Source organism: Kwoniella dejecticola, chromosome 1 (assembly GCF_000512565.2).
Source record: "Kwoniella dejecticola CBS 10117 chromosome 1, complete sequence".
NCBI lineage: Eukaryota > Fungi > Basidiomycota > Tremellomycetes > Tremellales > Cryptococcaceae > Kwoniella > Kwoniella dejecticola.
In genome coordinates, this window is record NC_089301.1 from 2,520,893 (window position 1) to 2,536,389 (window position 15,497).

At 48.2% G+C, this 15,497-nt stretch overlaps 5 protein-coding genes across 5 annotated transcripts; 2 read left to right on the top strand and 3 right to left on the bottom strand.

Moving 5' to 3' along the window:
- Positions 1 to 56: 56 nt before the first annotated feature.
- I303_100942 (uncharacterized protein) lies at positions 57 to 956 on the bottom strand (the record flags this gene model as incomplete). Its single annotated transcript, XM_018404312.1, has 2 exons — positions 57 to 682; positions 767 to 956. 2 exons carry the CDS (start codon positions 954 to 956, stop codon positions 57 to 59), a joined length of 816 nt encoding a protein of 271 aa, XP_018266966.1.
- Positions 957 to 1,343: 387 nt separating this feature from the next.
- On the bottom strand, positions 1,344 to 1,786 carry I303_100943 (uncharacterized protein; the record flags this gene model as incomplete). The annotated part of the gene is made up of 2 exons (XM_018404313.1): positions 1,344 to 1,471; positions 1,525 to 1,786. The coding sequence occupies 2 exons, from the start codon at positions 1,784 to 1,786 to the stop codon at positions 1,344 to 1,346; spliced, it is 390 nt and encodes a 129-aa protein (XP_018266967.1).
- A 6,799-nt stretch (positions 1,787 to 8,585) lies between these two features.
- On the top strand, positions 8,586 to 10,515 carry I303_100944 (uncharacterized protein; the record flags this gene model as incomplete). The annotated part of the gene is made up of 2 exons (XM_018404314.1): positions 8,586 to 8,649; positions 8,711 to 10,515. The coding sequence occupies 2 exons, from the start codon at positions 8,586 to 8,588 to the stop codon at positions 10,513 to 10,515; spliced, it is 1,869 nt and encodes a 622-aa protein (XP_018266968.1).
- A 608-nt stretch (positions 10,516 to 11,123) lies between these two features.
- I303_100945 (uncharacterized protein) lies at positions 11,124 to 13,981 on the top strand (the record flags this gene model as incomplete). Its single annotated transcript, XM_018404315.1, has 5 exons — positions 11,124 to 11,355; positions 11,532 to 11,863; positions 11,989 to 12,062; positions 12,154 to 13,398; positions 13,534 to 13,981. The coding sequence occupies 5 exons, from the start codon at positions 11,124 to 11,126 to the stop codon at positions 13,979 to 13,981; spliced, it is 2,331 nt and encodes a 776-aa protein (XP_018266969.1).
- A 229-nt stretch (positions 13,982 to 14,210) lies between these two features.
- On the bottom strand, positions 14,211 to 15,278 carry I303_100946 (uncharacterized protein; the record flags this gene model as incomplete). Its single annotated transcript, XM_065968227.1, has 3 exons — positions 14,211 to 14,303; positions 14,416 to 14,793; positions 15,264 to 15,278. The coding sequence occupies 3 exons, from the start codon at positions 15,276 to 15,278 to the stop codon at positions 14,211 to 14,213; spliced, it is 486 nt and encodes a 161-aa protein (XP_065824299.1).
- Between the last annotated feature and the right edge of the window lie 219 nt (positions 15,279 to 15,497).

Sequence of the window (15,497 nt, forward strand, 5' to 3'; positions counted from 1 at the left end):
CCTTGTTGTATTGTTGGCATATGCTCTTTCGACGAGCTAAGTATGCCGTGCTTCATCTACACAATTAACCTTTTCTCTTCATCCTCAACTTCTTCCAGCCTAATGCTTTTTCCCTTCCAGCTGAACATCCCGCTTATCCAACTGCTTAAGCTGTTCCACCATCCGCATACTCTGTCCCAAAGTTCAACGCTCTTGTCCTTCTTTATAGCTTCAATCGCAGTGATCACTACCCCGAAATCACCATGCTGTTTTCCAAAATCACTCCTGCACATGATACTCAACTCGTAGATCAATGCCGGATCAAGGGGCACCCATTTCTCATCGCCCTCAGGTACATGTCTGCCCCTGTAAGTAGCTTTGAAGTCTTTCCACTTAAATTTAGCTTCGTGATGTTCGGTCATCGAAATGGAAGACGAATGTGGAAGGGAGAACGTAGCTTCGTATGTGAGCTGAGCTTCTCTAGGTGGTCCAGGAGTTTTGGGGTGTTTAGGTATATTCGCTGTTGGGGTGGTTTTGAGGATGAATGTGAAGTCGGTAGGAGTCGAACAAGTGTATTTGGTCTGAGGATCAGATTGGTAGTGTAGTGAGATGCCTGAGTACGATAGTTGAGGGAGCTTTAAGGGTGAGGGACCGTATCGATAGGCTTGGGAAGCGAAGCCGGCCCCTCCTAATGTTTCGATGTCTGCATGACCTCGAATCAGCTAAAGGAACTGATGCCGATTACAATGAGATGCACATCTATGATGCTGTGAATGGCATCACTTACCCAAATTCCCCCAGAACCTGGCAGCTGCATGCTCGCCCTTCTCCACATCGTTCGAACTTTCATGCTTCCACCCGACTGGATCAAGATGTGATACACTTGATCCTCCTCTGACCCGATCATCTACCGCTCTCCATTGGTCGAAGTGCCATAATGGAAAGATCATTTCAGTCTTGCTGCTTGATGAGTACATCTTGATGTTCTTCCTCAGTCTCGTGACTCGCATATAATATTCAAGAAATGCATCGAAGCAACAGAGCAACGAGAATTGATTAGACGGTTAGACGACAGGGCTGTGGTGGGACTGCCGATCGGATCTGAGGTCAAACCGTCTTTACGTCATCGGTTGGATCGCTGTGGCCTGATCCTGCGCCTCATTTTGCAAGACTCAGAGGACCAAGCCAGAGCCCTGCGGACTATATCAAGAGATTCGCAGCATAAAGATTCGCAGCATACATTGAACAATCATTGTGCGCCAAGGGATTCATGGTGCATATCATAAAATATGATGTGAGACGTGCTGGACGCTCTAAGCTTTAACGATGGACGGAGCCGAAACAGATATCCCACACTGCTGCGATCATTTCTGCAACACAAAGTGGTATTTACAGCTTTCGTGACCAACGGATTGATTGTGCAGATTCACCGCATATCTATTGAGTGTGGAATAACTCCTATAAGTATGATTAGGGACGTCGAGCAGTTGATCTGCGCCCAGCTGGTAAGCTGCAATGGTATCAGAAGAGGCGATCAGAACTTACCCGCGCCTCGTTTGATGGCTGAGCCCTCGACGCTTTCGATGACTTTGGCATAAGAGTATTGCATCTCATTCATTGACTCTTCAATGTCTTTGTCAGCCCTCAGGCCGCTGATATACCGAAAGGGTTTGGTCCTTCTTACGGCTTCCGCCGAGATGTCTGTGCCGAACACCACCGTGCGCTGTTCTGTATCGCTTTCCCTGTAATGCCAATGACTGCTGAATGGCCGTAGACTTGGTTGAGATAGGAATTCATTGTCTGACATGGTGATTTCAATTTTGCCGGATCGTCGAAATGATTATGAAGACATCGATAGGTAAGGGATGTCAAGACGGCGCTATTTATGCCTTACCCTTCAGACCAGGTCTTACTCATCTATCCCTGCCATGCAACGACTCAGACACGGTCGGGAGCGGATTGCCAAGTCGGAGAAGCTTGTTAAGCTGATTTTCGATCGGGCACCTTCTTCTCAGAACTCGACACGGTTTCTCTCCTTTTAGCATCTCGGACGCCTCCATCCAGTCCGCTCGATCAGCTAGCAGTCGGTGCCCATATGTATTTCGGAAGTATTGGAGTTGGGGATGCTCATTGCGAGACCTCCTTTAATTGCTTCTCGGAGCCAGATTGTCACATCATAGGGGATCGCAGGCCGAAAGAACGGATGACCTGTCGGTCTTAGGGCAGGCATCGCCTCAATTCTTGTGATTCAATTGAAAGGCTTGCTCGGCATCGAAGCGTCGCATGAGGACAAGAGCTGAGGCAAGAGCACCACCCTCTGTCCAGCAGGGATGGGGAAGTATGTCAACAGACTGTACATACGTATCTGTCGGCTCCTCGGACCTCCGACAAATAACAGCCACTCCTTTCAGATGGAGGTGAATGGATGCTCCTCAGATTCTTTTTCAACGGATCGACGCTTGATACACTGCAGAAGTTTCCCCCTATCTTCTCAACAAGTTGTTCCCTAAAATATGCACCTTTGCAAGTAAGGACAATGCAGCATGGTCAAAGTGCTGTGATACGAAGTTTGCAGACGTATAGGAGACAAGTCGCACGGGAGTTGCATGCTATGTGTATTTAATGTAAGCAGCGCCACGTGACTACTTTAAGCTCACGCAAATCATGGCAGTGTAAATCTGGTGACTGTCCATTTATGCATGGCTGACATCAACATCTGGAATTCATAGTCACAGGAGGACGAGGAGGCAGGCGGTCTAGGTGGGCGGCAAGCTTGAGACCTAAACAGAATCTCGATCCACCTAGACGTGGACCTCACCAGAATCGACCAGGAAATAGTGTTTGCATTTGTCAGAGTACCCGCTGTCATTGTGAACAGTGGCCGCCGAGGAAATCAAAAATTCGTAGGAACGCTTTCTCGATTGCTCTGACACGTTGCTGGTGTCTGCCATTCAGTCTCGATTGGTCGTCAGTAGTGTACAATTTAACATCATAACCGAAAGACCCAATCGGACTGACCGGTTTCTTCCTTGAGACCACGACCTTCGCCGCCACATATGACGGCCTCATAAGCTCGCTTCATTTCAGTATTTGCTTCCGTCTTATCCCTGTCATTCGTCAGGCCGTTGCGTTCGAAGCGATAGCAGCGATAGACGACTTGCTTTGGAATGTTACCGGTCTACGAAGGAAATTCCGCTCAGTGAAATGAGCGCTTGGATCGTACGATGGTTCATATCCGAGGTTGGCAGCCATGTCGATGATGGGAGAATATTAATTGCAATGCGATAAATGTGAGATTAAAAGTGATGATAATATCTATGCGCATCGCAAGACTATTTGAGGACTTTGTGTGGTTATTATATGTACCTTGGGGCGGGTCATTGACTGCAGGTTGACTGATCAGTGTGAGCCTACTTTAGCTGAATCTTCGGAGCTGACATCAATTCCTCTTCATCTAGGCATTGCCGATCGGAAACATCGTATAATACTCAGCACACTCCGAAAATTCTCCCTTTGATTAGTGTGCCGCATCAGCGAGCCGTTACCCGAGTCCAGTTTCTTCCCTGTCGCATTCTCCTTGCTGTCGCCTTTGCAACAGATGGCAGTGTTCCGTGACCGAGGTCGCAATCCGTCTAAGAGCGGCCTTGACTTCTGCCATTTGTGACTGAAGCTATCGTATATATATAATTGTACCAACTTCCTGGCTTCGAGACTTACCATCGTCGAGGCCACACTTCGGAGCTGGCGGGGTCCTTTATCCACTTTGAGCTTCTCGTTGCTCATATCGATGAGCAAGAAGGCCGAGCACCGTTACAAGGGCACAATGACTCGCAGCCGAATGGCTATTGGAACCAGCTGGATGTCCTCCTTCCTTATTGTCCTCATTCGAGCCATGTGACTTTGAACGGTCGAAGCGGCGAGTAGCCTAACTCCCATCGAATTCAAAGGAGATTTCATTGCCCCTTCGCGCTGACAACGCGCGCAATCCCATCTGCCGCATCTAGCGTTCATGCACTGACGCCGTGGTGGGTGCATTTGATGGGGTCGGAGATCCCTTTGTCTGAATCGCGAAAATACTGAGCGAAGTCATCACACACCCCGAGCCGTGCTTTTTCCGGACCTGAGACACGGTGAGGTTACCTCTGATGTGGATGCTCTAACTGCGCTAGCGCAAAGGTCCCCAGTACCGCCACAAGGGCACCTTCATCCAAAAGATACCCTTGACCGCCCATCTTTTTGTGCCGAATGACATCAGGGACGACGCTTACAATGGAGCAGCAGCTCCAACCCATGCTCAAAGGATCCTTCGAAGGATCGATTGACGTGCGGGTTCTGGGAATGTAGGCTTCTCTCTTTACCACATGAGTCCGGCTATCCCGGACGAGACGCAAGCCTTCTGGAAGGCTTTTTCGCTCCTTTCAGATTGCTGCATTACAGGCATGCGACGTGCTTCTATATGTATGTCCACCGTCTTCTAGGATTGCTCGAGTCAGTTTCCTGACTGACACTAATGATATATAAAGGCAATCACACGATGGTTCATCTTTGCACTGTTCCTTCTTTCAAGATCCATCAAATCAAGCTTCTAACATTTCGCCATCTGGAATTGAGCTTTAATACAACATGCAACACACCGTTTCGAACGACGGGACCAAGCGTAAAACGCTATTCCGAGGAACAGTCGACTCCGTCGGAGGAGGACCAAGAGCTCACGACGTAGAGCCAGTCAAGGATGACGAATGGTGCCAAAACTGCTCTGTAGCAGACATCTATCATGCTAAACAAGAGCTATCACAGTGTTTCAACAACCTCACGAACGGGAACTCGGTAAGCTCTGGACCCGCGGGAGATCAAGATGCTGCAGCACTGTATTCTGCCTACTTCACTCGTGGTGCGGGCACAGAGGAGCGAGCACAGTCTGTCCTTGATAGCCTCCTGGTTTCGATGGCGCAGATGCATGAGGAGGACTCTCGGGAAACGTGCAAGTACATCATAGTCGCCTGAAGCTGCCATTGCGATGTCCTAATCAAGTCACGGGGTATTCCCGCTTGTATGGTGTTTTTCCATCTGAGCATTTGTTCTTGTTCTTGATGGACAGCAAGGGATGAAGGGTTCATACGTTACACAGTGATGCCACGATGACCGCATGCAGAGGTGATTCTAGTTCCTCGAATCCAGAGTGATTTGGCGCATGCGGTTCATGATATAGCCCCAGCAGAACAATTACCTCGGCTTGGACATCGTCTCCTTACGGACTATGCTTGTGTGTCCATACTCAAGCCGCTGTGCTGCTGCTTTGTCTGTTATAGAGAATGTAAGGGACGGTGTGATCATTTAGGCTCGTTGTATTCAAACAGACCGATGTCATATCTGCGAAATAGCCCGTATATCATTGGACGTCAGCAGCCTGTGCACTGAGTGCAACGCGCCGTTCGTGCCTTTCTCCGAGTTAAACGCCACAGAAGGGCTGTACGATCCTCGTTTCCACCCCACTAATAAAAGGCGATCGTCCGGCCAGCCGCCAGCGTGAAAAGTGAAAAGAGAGTACAGTTGATAACGTAAATATTCCGAAAGTGCCGACGCCACCAACAAAATGGGCGTTCTTGGTTGGGTTTCGATTGCTTGATTGTTCTGTCTCATCATCTTTAATGTCAGGTCTCGGCGACTAACGAGGCCTTCCTCACAGATGAAGGTACAAAGATACATTGCCGTCTGTCTCGACGGCCGGCGGCCGATTCGCACCCCCTTGAAGGCACACAAGGCGAACAATGATTCGCAGAAAGACTCGTCATCAAATGAGCAAGAAGAAAACGAAGAAAAGTAGACCGACTTCGACGCGTTTACGTGTACAGGACCCCACAGATGGCTAGAAGGGTTATGGCTAATCACCTAATGGGAACGCCACCTATGAAATCTAATCAAAAGCGGATGGATGTACAATGTACAGTTGTACAGTTAGTTGAAATCTATTCTGCACGACAAACGCATTGTATCGCAAGTATTACCCAGCAACAAAGCCTTCTCGGCTAATCGATTACCTTGTGCTTCGCGACCTACACAGGCACCAGGAATGATCATCTTTCAGACTACGCTATCGCGACCATCTGATCCGACCTGCATGCTGCGAAAGCCTGAAAACGGCTAGTTCGGGCTTTAGCTAGCCTTAGCCTGTCTTTGGTCTTTTTCCTAGTAAGCGGGATGGCGTTCATGGGAAAGAGACGCGACACACAGACCGTCTTTTGTGACATTCCGGACCTGACCTGACCTGACCTGACCTGACCTGACCTGAATCAGACTGTGTTAATCCGCTGGAGTACACAAAACAACTGAAGACAACTCTATTCAGCTCAGAACATCGCCGATCCAGGAGCGAACGAAGTTGCTGTGTCAGTCCTATTAGCGCTTCGGCTTTGTACCTGTATCACTCGCATCGATCGTGTCGACGATCATCTTACATAGCCTGATAGATGGTCAACGAGACAACGATGTGCCGGTTCTGATATCTGATTGAGACAAATTATAGTTTCGTTGTGACTGTGAGAGATATGATGGACGTTTCTAAGGGGTTGTCGACGTTGCCGGAATAATCGGAAAATAAATCGAAGGATAGATGTGATTTGGCGTGACGCCTTTCACCCTAAAAACACTGAGGCATAAGAATGATCGACATCGGAAGTCTAGCAAGGAATATGGCATATGGCATATGGCATATGACTCTTTCGCATTTTCAGAGAGATAGGTGCCTTATCAAAAACCGAATACAAAATCTATTTTAGAGTTCACATGAAAATCGTAATCATCTTTCATACCTTGATTTGTGAGGTGGAGGGGAGAATTAGGCTTTTTTTCCTGAATAAGGGAAGTTAGATTAAAAATTCCCGAATCAAAGCCATCTGGACCGTTTTTAGCTCGTTTGACGCGCATGAGTGTCATAGTGGTATGAAGGAAGGAATGGTGTATCTAAGCAGCCACGTCAAAACAGGTACGCTTTGCACTAACTTATTTCGTGCAGTCAGAGGTCGTATAACGTGTAAAACTTGTTCCTTGGCGTTCATGGTAACGCATGCTTCGTTTATTTTTGTATATCATACGAGATGATCTATGTGTGAATATCGACAGCGATGCAATGCATCAATAGGAACGCAGGCATTTGAGCATCGATCAACTGTGTACGTATGTAATATGACACGGCATGACATGCCATTCCTTGACCGAGTCACATCGCATGCATAGCAAATGAGTAAATTGTGCAATACATATATACTTCTCTCCTGTGTGCATCACCCGTTTCTTTCCACCTTGACTTGATTATTTTGCCAAGTGAATTGGAGGTATCCAAAATAGTCTTACTGTTTTTAGTGCATACTAGATTGATGGCTCGGACCCGCGTCCCTGTTCCGTCTCTAGATCGAATCACCATCACTACCATACCAACAGTCTAACTGTATCGGGCAACTCCGACTTTGTGCAATCGACCAGAAGGGAATAAGCCGGACTCCAGCGGACAAGCACGACTTTTTAGCGTCAATTATCGGCCTGGTGAGCATTGGGACGCTCAAACGGAGGAGAGAGAGAAAGGGAGGCTGAGTGGATATATTAAGTCAAGTATCAAGCGTGATCGAAGCAAACGGCCACTTGGTGCAGGAAATCAGCAGCCTAGCTGCCTATTTGACCGTGAGTGCTGCACCGTACTCTTCTGGTCTCAAGCAAATAATTCAATTTAAAACCACGTTAGACTACTAGTGGTGTCTTACCTCCCCTTTGTTCTGCTATCTCTCTCGAGCTATGAGTGATCAAATCTAGATTACCCAGCTGGTCTCACGCTTGTTTATGCAATTCCAGCTAACCCTTCCCTGCCGTATTCCTCTCTTTTCATTTCCGCATACCTGTCGACCTTTTGCCCTTTGCATCATGAACTGTATGCCGTGATCACATCCGTAATCAACTCATCACGTTAACCTTCCACCTCAAATTCGCTTATTGCTCTTAGTGTTATATGGTTTCGGTGGGCTCGCACCAAACCATAAAATGCACTTGTTACCATCTTCACACTCACAAAAGGTGTTCGTTACCTGATCCCTCTTTTTGCATTATTTCCACTTGGACTGACTTAGTTTGTTCGAATACCATTTGACAACCTTTTCTTCGTCGTGTTTATCCTGCAATTTCAATCCGTACCTCTCCCCTTTCAACCAACGCCCATTCTCACTTCACGACGACAAGGCAGGGCGCCTTCTGCAACCCTTGCCTATGCCTCAACGGCTCGAGCTGACGATAATCAAAACAGACTAGAGAAGCGGTTAGCAAGATTCGTTCTCTGGATTGGATTCTTTAGTCCACTTGAAAATCTGGACCGTACCGAAACATACGTAGATCCGACTAGTCTACTATATTATTGTAGACCCGGCCAGAAATAGTCGACTGGTTCTAATCACTTTAGACTATTGTCGACAATTCGCACACACCGGAAGGAAGTCGACCACCAGTTAGCCCATTGCCAGCTATCGCCAACACATCCATCAACCTATTACATCCCATACACCTTGATTCTGGCAATCAGACATCCCGCTCGAACACCCCTCATGCGATAACCAATTGTCAGAGCAATGCTCGAACTATTCTTAACACCAAGACAAGGCAATGTCGGCGGTCGATATTTCCCACACACAGGTGAGTCTGGCGTGCCGCCGGCCGTCTTTGCCCGGATGATCGCTAACATTGCTGTGGCTAGGACATCTCGGTGTGACTCCTGTCGTTATAGCAGGCAGAGTCGCAACCCGACTGCCGGAAGTATGCGAACCCTTGGGCGTCAAGTCCATCACTCTGGGCATAAGATGCACAGAGACAGCTGGGAACGGCCTCAGTCAGGTACTGTGGGAGAAGAAAAAGGTCCTCTTAGAATCATCGGATGATGAAGAATACATGGAACTGGGAGACTGGGATTCAATGTTCAAAACCACTATTCCTGTCGATGCCATCGAACAAGCGAGAAGCACAATGACGATACCGGAGTACAAAGTTGTCTGGCGGATGGAGGTTGTGATCGAACATCGACCTATTCCTTATGTTGGAACTAGCATAGCGAAAGCCTTCGCGCTCAACCTACATTCTCATCGTGCACCTTCGGTCCGACCAATGTCACCTCCGTCGCCTTATACACTTGGCTCGGAGAATTTCACTTCCAACATCACCGTGTCCGCTCAGCCTGGTGCTTTTGGACCAGGCGACTCCTTTCCGGTGTACGTCCAGGTCAAGCCGCTAGACGACAGCACAGTTGTCAAAAAGGCTTCAGTCTTCCTGGAAAGGCATATGGAAGTGCACAATAGAAGATCCACCTCTCCACCGTCACAACACCGCTTGTCGTCCTTCTTCCGTTCATCACACAATCCTCACCAACGTCTGACGGATCCTCAAGAAGTTGCTCTCTCGCGCAAGGATAAGATCGCAGAAGTCTCCGGCAGTAACATCGTCGTGGATAAGAGCGGAACGTCTTGGTGTCAGCTTGAGATGCCCTTGTCGCAAAGACATGGAAAGTGGGATCTCGGAGAAACACATTCGACGAAGTTGGTATCGATATCCTACCAATTGAAAGCTACCGTCACCTTGAGGTCCGAGAAGTCTCGCTCGTCGAGGTCATTCTCCTGTTCTCCCGTGCCAGTCATCATTGCAGCATCGTCGACGGAAGACCGGGCTGCGGCTGTCAAGTCTATCGACTCGCATCAGAAGAAACGACACAGAAGCTCTCGGAGGGGTCTGTATATGCATGAGGGCAATATTGACGTCAGTGATCCATATCTGGGATCAGAAGTACCAATGTACACTTCCATCAAGGGAATCGCCACAGACGTCAAACCGATTTTACTTCCTTCGAACCATCCCGTCCAATCTCAAAATATCCAATTCGTCTTTCCCACTTCTCCGCCATCGGGTTCGAAACCCATGGCGGTCGCATCGTTACTCAATCCCGCAACTTCGACCACACCTACCCCACCGTCATCGGCATCGCCATTACCCACTCCGCCTTCAACTCGTCGAGGTCTCGATGCCGAATCGTCCAACTTGTTACGCGCATTCCAAACCACCGGTAGGCGGATATCGACTACGACATCAGAAGAAGATGAGGTCCAACCTTCTCGTTCCAAGCAAAAGCTTCGAATGGATAGCGAAGGCGATGACCGCCGAGCTGAATTTGCTGCCTTGCCCTCGCTGGATGCGCTCAATAGCGGATTACCATATGTACCCGAGGATCGACCTAGATCAAGGCCTCGCACAGCACCTATACATGCGACGTTCTCGATGATCCCACCTCCTCTATCTGGTCGATTGTCCGTGCCGACTGCAAATGCCTTTGGCGCGGCGGCGGGCATCGGACAGGGATCGGGATCGACTCCTGCATTTGGTCAAAGACCTATGACTTCTATGGCCAGCATAGGAGGTCAAAATTCCTCGAGCTTAGGCCTTTCTAGATCGCCGAGCGATAATGATAGTTTCGCTTTTGCGTTCAATGGTACTTCTCCGACGAAAACGAAGAAATAATCATACAATCACTGTACACGTATACTTTACGACTCATGAAACACATAGGAAGGGACATTGGACAATGGAAGAGACCCAGATCCGGACTCAGAGAATTATAATCAGCGGCTTGGTATAGTCGACGGCAGAAGAAACAGAATATAACGGGATACCATGTCCTCATCATTATCAACATCAACATCGTCATTTGTAGATATCAAACTACAACTGCATTGTCATTGTCACCCTTACTTAGCATGACCCTCATCAGCATAGATACCATTTTTGTAATTGATATAGCACCTCATGTATCAAATTACAATGTTGCCTGCCTGCCTGCTTTTGTGTCGTATATCGGGTCTGACCTCCAGGAGTGGGTGACAGCAGTCCGTTCCCGAAAGAAATCAACTTTCCGCCGTGCGGTACAGTACTCTACCTCCACTTCGCGTCGATTTGTCCGGAACAATTCAACTGATTTCTTTCGCTTGCTCCTACTGGTCGTATTGCTGACATTCGTTGGGACTCTTGTATAATCGTATAACTTGATAGACAGGGATCAACGTAATCTCAAAAGGCTCACATTGGGACGACTTCATATTCAGGGATCTATACAGCGCACTGATCTCAAGATGTTCGGACGCGATTCTCCCGCTCGACCTTCGATGCGCGAACAGATCGCTGCGAAACGAGCCGAGTATGCGAATTCCCCAGCTGGTAGACAAGCAGCTGCGAGTCATGCGTCTGCAGCTGCTGCATCCGCATCTCCTGCGCCGAGAAGGACGTTCGCTCGAGCTGAGCCGGACGAGGGGAAGATGGCTGATAAGACTGTAGAAGGGGAACTCAAGAAAGCTGTAAGATCGGGTGAGTCGTGCATCCGAGGAGTGAGGAGTAAACATCCGCACATTGTATCGTGGCCTACGATCCAAAGCATATGCAGAAGGCAGGATGGGACGGGATGGGATGGAATACTTGTGTTCGCAGTGGACAATGATGATGAGGAACGACAAGCTAATTTTTGCGTTCATTCGTCAAAATAGGTAAACTTGATCTCTGCTCTTTATCATTACCCTCTATACCCCCAGAAGTATATACGGCCCTCCTCGGAATACCGGCGGACGAATTGTCCAAACCCCCACTTAAAGAAATACCTTCTAGCGATATTCCGCAGGGGTCTGAATTGACGGTGGACTCGACACCGCCGAAGGGCCTGTCGAAAGATGATGAGCGGACGATGGTGTTTGGGAGTAAGACGGCGAAGAAGGCCGAGTGGATCGAGCCTGAAGAATTGACGAGTATGCGGATCGCCGAGAATAGCTTGAGTAGCTTGGAAAGGGAGATTGGGATGTTTGGAGCGCTTGAACGACTTGATGTGAGTGAATGACACTGGATCGGATCGCCCTTCTTGCCTTGTGCCCATCATCCTCGTTGTTGTCATCTTCACAAGATTGTGGTAACGATTCTCGAAAGCTTACAATCCTTCGTCATGTTGTTTAGCTCAGTCGGAATCAGCTGAAGGAGTTGCCGAATAGTATTGCGGATCTACTGAGATTGACCAGTCTCGACTTGTCGTGAGTTCCCATCACTCACGATCCACCCACTATGCTGGGCCTACGTCTCGCGAACGTTATCTTCGGATCACTGACTGTTTACGTATCTCAGCTTCAACTCGTTCACATCGGTACCCCCTGCTGTCCTGGTCTTACCCGCTTTACAAGTTCTCGACCTCTCCCACAACGCCATCCACGCTCTATCGTTCGCCGATCCTATCGGACCGTCCGAAGATGGTCTAGCATACGGTGCAGGATTCTTCACCACGTTTTTCGAACGTCAAGCTCAGCTCAAGATGAAACGACCCGTCTTCCCCGTCCTGCGCTCTTTCAACTTGGGTTTCAGCAAGCTGAACATCCCAGGTCTGAAAGTACTCGGTCAAACCAAATTATCCGCCATGAGAGTATTGAACTTGGAAAGTAACTTGTTACAAGGTGTACTTGATTTCGAAGAGTACGGTATGGATGCAGACTCGATGCCTATATTGGTGTCTTTGATCTTGTGTAGGAATACGAATCTCAGAGGAACCACGGGAAAAGTTTGGCAAGATGCTAAAGTTGATTTGAGCGGTTGTAATCTACGTGAATCAACGCCTCAGCCACCTTCCCCTTCTCCTAATAGAACAAACAAAAGCGCGAATGATCCCGCACAAGACGTTGACAATGATCGACACGCTGGAGGAGAAGGAGAAAATCTGGGATCCGATAAAGCTATACCGAATCCGGATTTGACGTTGGTATATCGGACGTTACCTGCAGAGACCTTTGACTCGGAACCTCTCCCAGTGGATTTCGACGTCTACCTACCACCCAAAGAACAGCTCGGGAAAGGAAAAGGAAAAGGTCATGCGGTCGTAATATGGTTCCACGGTGGAGGATTATTACAAGGGAACAAAGAGAACCTTCCACCCCATTTCAGAAGATTGCCCGGCATACCCCTCACTCCGGCCAATGGTTCCAGCGAGGGTGAGACCGAGAACGTTATAGTCATATCCCCGAATTACAGGTTATCCCCGCAGACCCCGATCTTGGGTATATTGGAAGACGTCGAAGAATTGTTATCTTACATCAGAACCAAGTTGAACGCTCGGCTGAAGAGCGAGTTGAAGGTGGATACGCAGGAAGACCTGGTTGATACGTCGCGAATATGCCTTTCTGGGGGCTCGGCAGGGGGCTACCTGGCGCTGATAGCTGGTTTCAGTGTGCCGAAACAACTTACAGATGAAGAAGTGGGTGGGTATAGAGGACTGAAGGATAAAAGCGGGATCAAGTGTCTAGCTCCATTTTACCCTATAACGGATCTGGTTGATACCTTCTGGGCGACTGAGACGGACCCTGTACCGTGGAAGGGAGTCAGGTGAGTGTGACGCTGGCTCTTACTGTGAATGTACTCTTTTAGTCATTGTTCTGGGATCTGAATTCTGCATGCGCGTATACTCCCAACATAAAGGCAGTTTGAGCTGATCCTCTGTCGTTTCAATGACGGATACAGCGTCCCTCATGCCGATGCAGCCCCTCATTTGAACCCAAAATCCCCTTCGATCTGTTCCGCGACGTCAGGTGGTCCACGATCGATATTGTATCCGTACATGCTTCAACACGGCTTGTTCCCAAGTCTATTATTCCGGAATCAAAAATCGATAGGGTACGGACTGGACTCGTTCAGACCGACGCCTGAATCTCTGTCGATACCGCATCGTTTGGACTTGGCACGATCGAAGGGGCAAATGGTCCAATTACCGACGTATTTTGTCTATGGGACGATCGACGATAAAGTGCAACCTATGGATAAGACCCTCAAAGCCTTCGAGAACTTAAAAGGACAAAGCGAAGGAGTCTTTACGATAGAGAAGATAGAAGGGGGTGATCATGCGTATGATGAGGATCCGGAAGTGGAATGTGAGGATTTCAGAGCTTGGTTGGCGAAGACTCTTTTGTGAGGTGGTGGGGTCATGTGGTATGGTTGATGGCGATTGATTGGGGACATAGGACTTGCGTCACAGAAGTACAGTAGCGGTATGAAGATAAAATGCTGAAGGACAAGATATGATCGATTATAGTCAAGCTGGAATGCATCCCATGAATATATCCATAATATCAAACCCAATCTTGGTGTCACTGCCTCGTGGAGTCTATGACGTTCTTGAAGTAGGACAAGTTGTCTGATATCTATGCCGCCTGTGCAGCCGTGATCATCTTCCTTCGGAGGTTGGGTTTATTAGGTACCAGCTGATCGACAAGTTGTCGTTTACTCATGCCGAGCTAATTAAAAAAAACAAACACATCGGTCATTATCGATCTCGTCAGCTCACTCTTACTGGTGAAAGCTCGGTGAAAGAAGATGATGGTCTGACGAGATCAGGCTGACACGAACCTTACTTGCGATCTCATCCAGATTAGCATGCTTATAACCAATCGCAAGGATCTCGTCGATGAATGCAGCACGTTTCTCGCCATCCCAAACTCCGTTGACATGGCCATTTGAGCTTTCGGTTGACTTTTTGGTATTGGTGTTGGATTTGGCTTTCTTGGGTGAAGGTGAAGCTGCAGGCGAGGATCTCGACTTGCCATCGGCAGCTTTGGGTTTCTTGGAAGGTGTAGATGGTGTAGAAGCCTGGACGACGGGCTTGATAGCTTCGTTCACGTCGAAAGATGGTGAAGGCGAATAGTCTGAGATATCGGTATCGTCCTCCGAGGTGCTGGAGGTTTGGCTTGAGGGAGGTCGTTTCACTTCGCTGAACGATATGGTCAGCTAAGATGACACCGCTGAGACATTGTAGTGATTATGATAGTTAGTGCATGCCTTTTTCTCCAGAGGAAAGGTGACTTACGGAACAATGAAGAGGATATCAGTTGATGTGATATATGGGTTATAAGGTGAAGGACATCATTCAGTAAATAAATAAGTCAGAGAACAAGAAAATGATCTTAGTTAGTATTCAGTGGGTGAATGAAGCAGAAGTGTATTCTCGCCCTGGATAGAATTGAATACCCCTTCAGGACACCATCTCTGAGCTGACGAGATGCTTGATGAGGACATATCAAGCATCCATAGAATTTCGCACGATGATACTCAACTAAAGGCTTGCGATCTAGCTGCGCCGTGCAACAACCTCAATTCAAGAGGTTTCGGTGCTACTGGAACCATCGCATCTTACTACTTGTCGACAGCAGGTGGATTTTTGATGGAGCCTTTCTGTCTGCAGGGCCAAGGGAACAAACTTTTGGTGGAAACATAACGCTCGTTTGTGTCCTGGTAAATGAGGATTCGATCCAAAGGACCTTCCGACTGCTTCAAGCGATTAGAGGAAACGTGTCATCCGTCTATTCTCTTGTCGTTCTCACATAAACGAACGGCAGATATACATCGACCAGAACGAGTCCGGAAGCATACGAGATGAACAATGGAATGCATAGCAAGCGGTATTATACTTGCGGAAGGAGAGGTGTACTTAG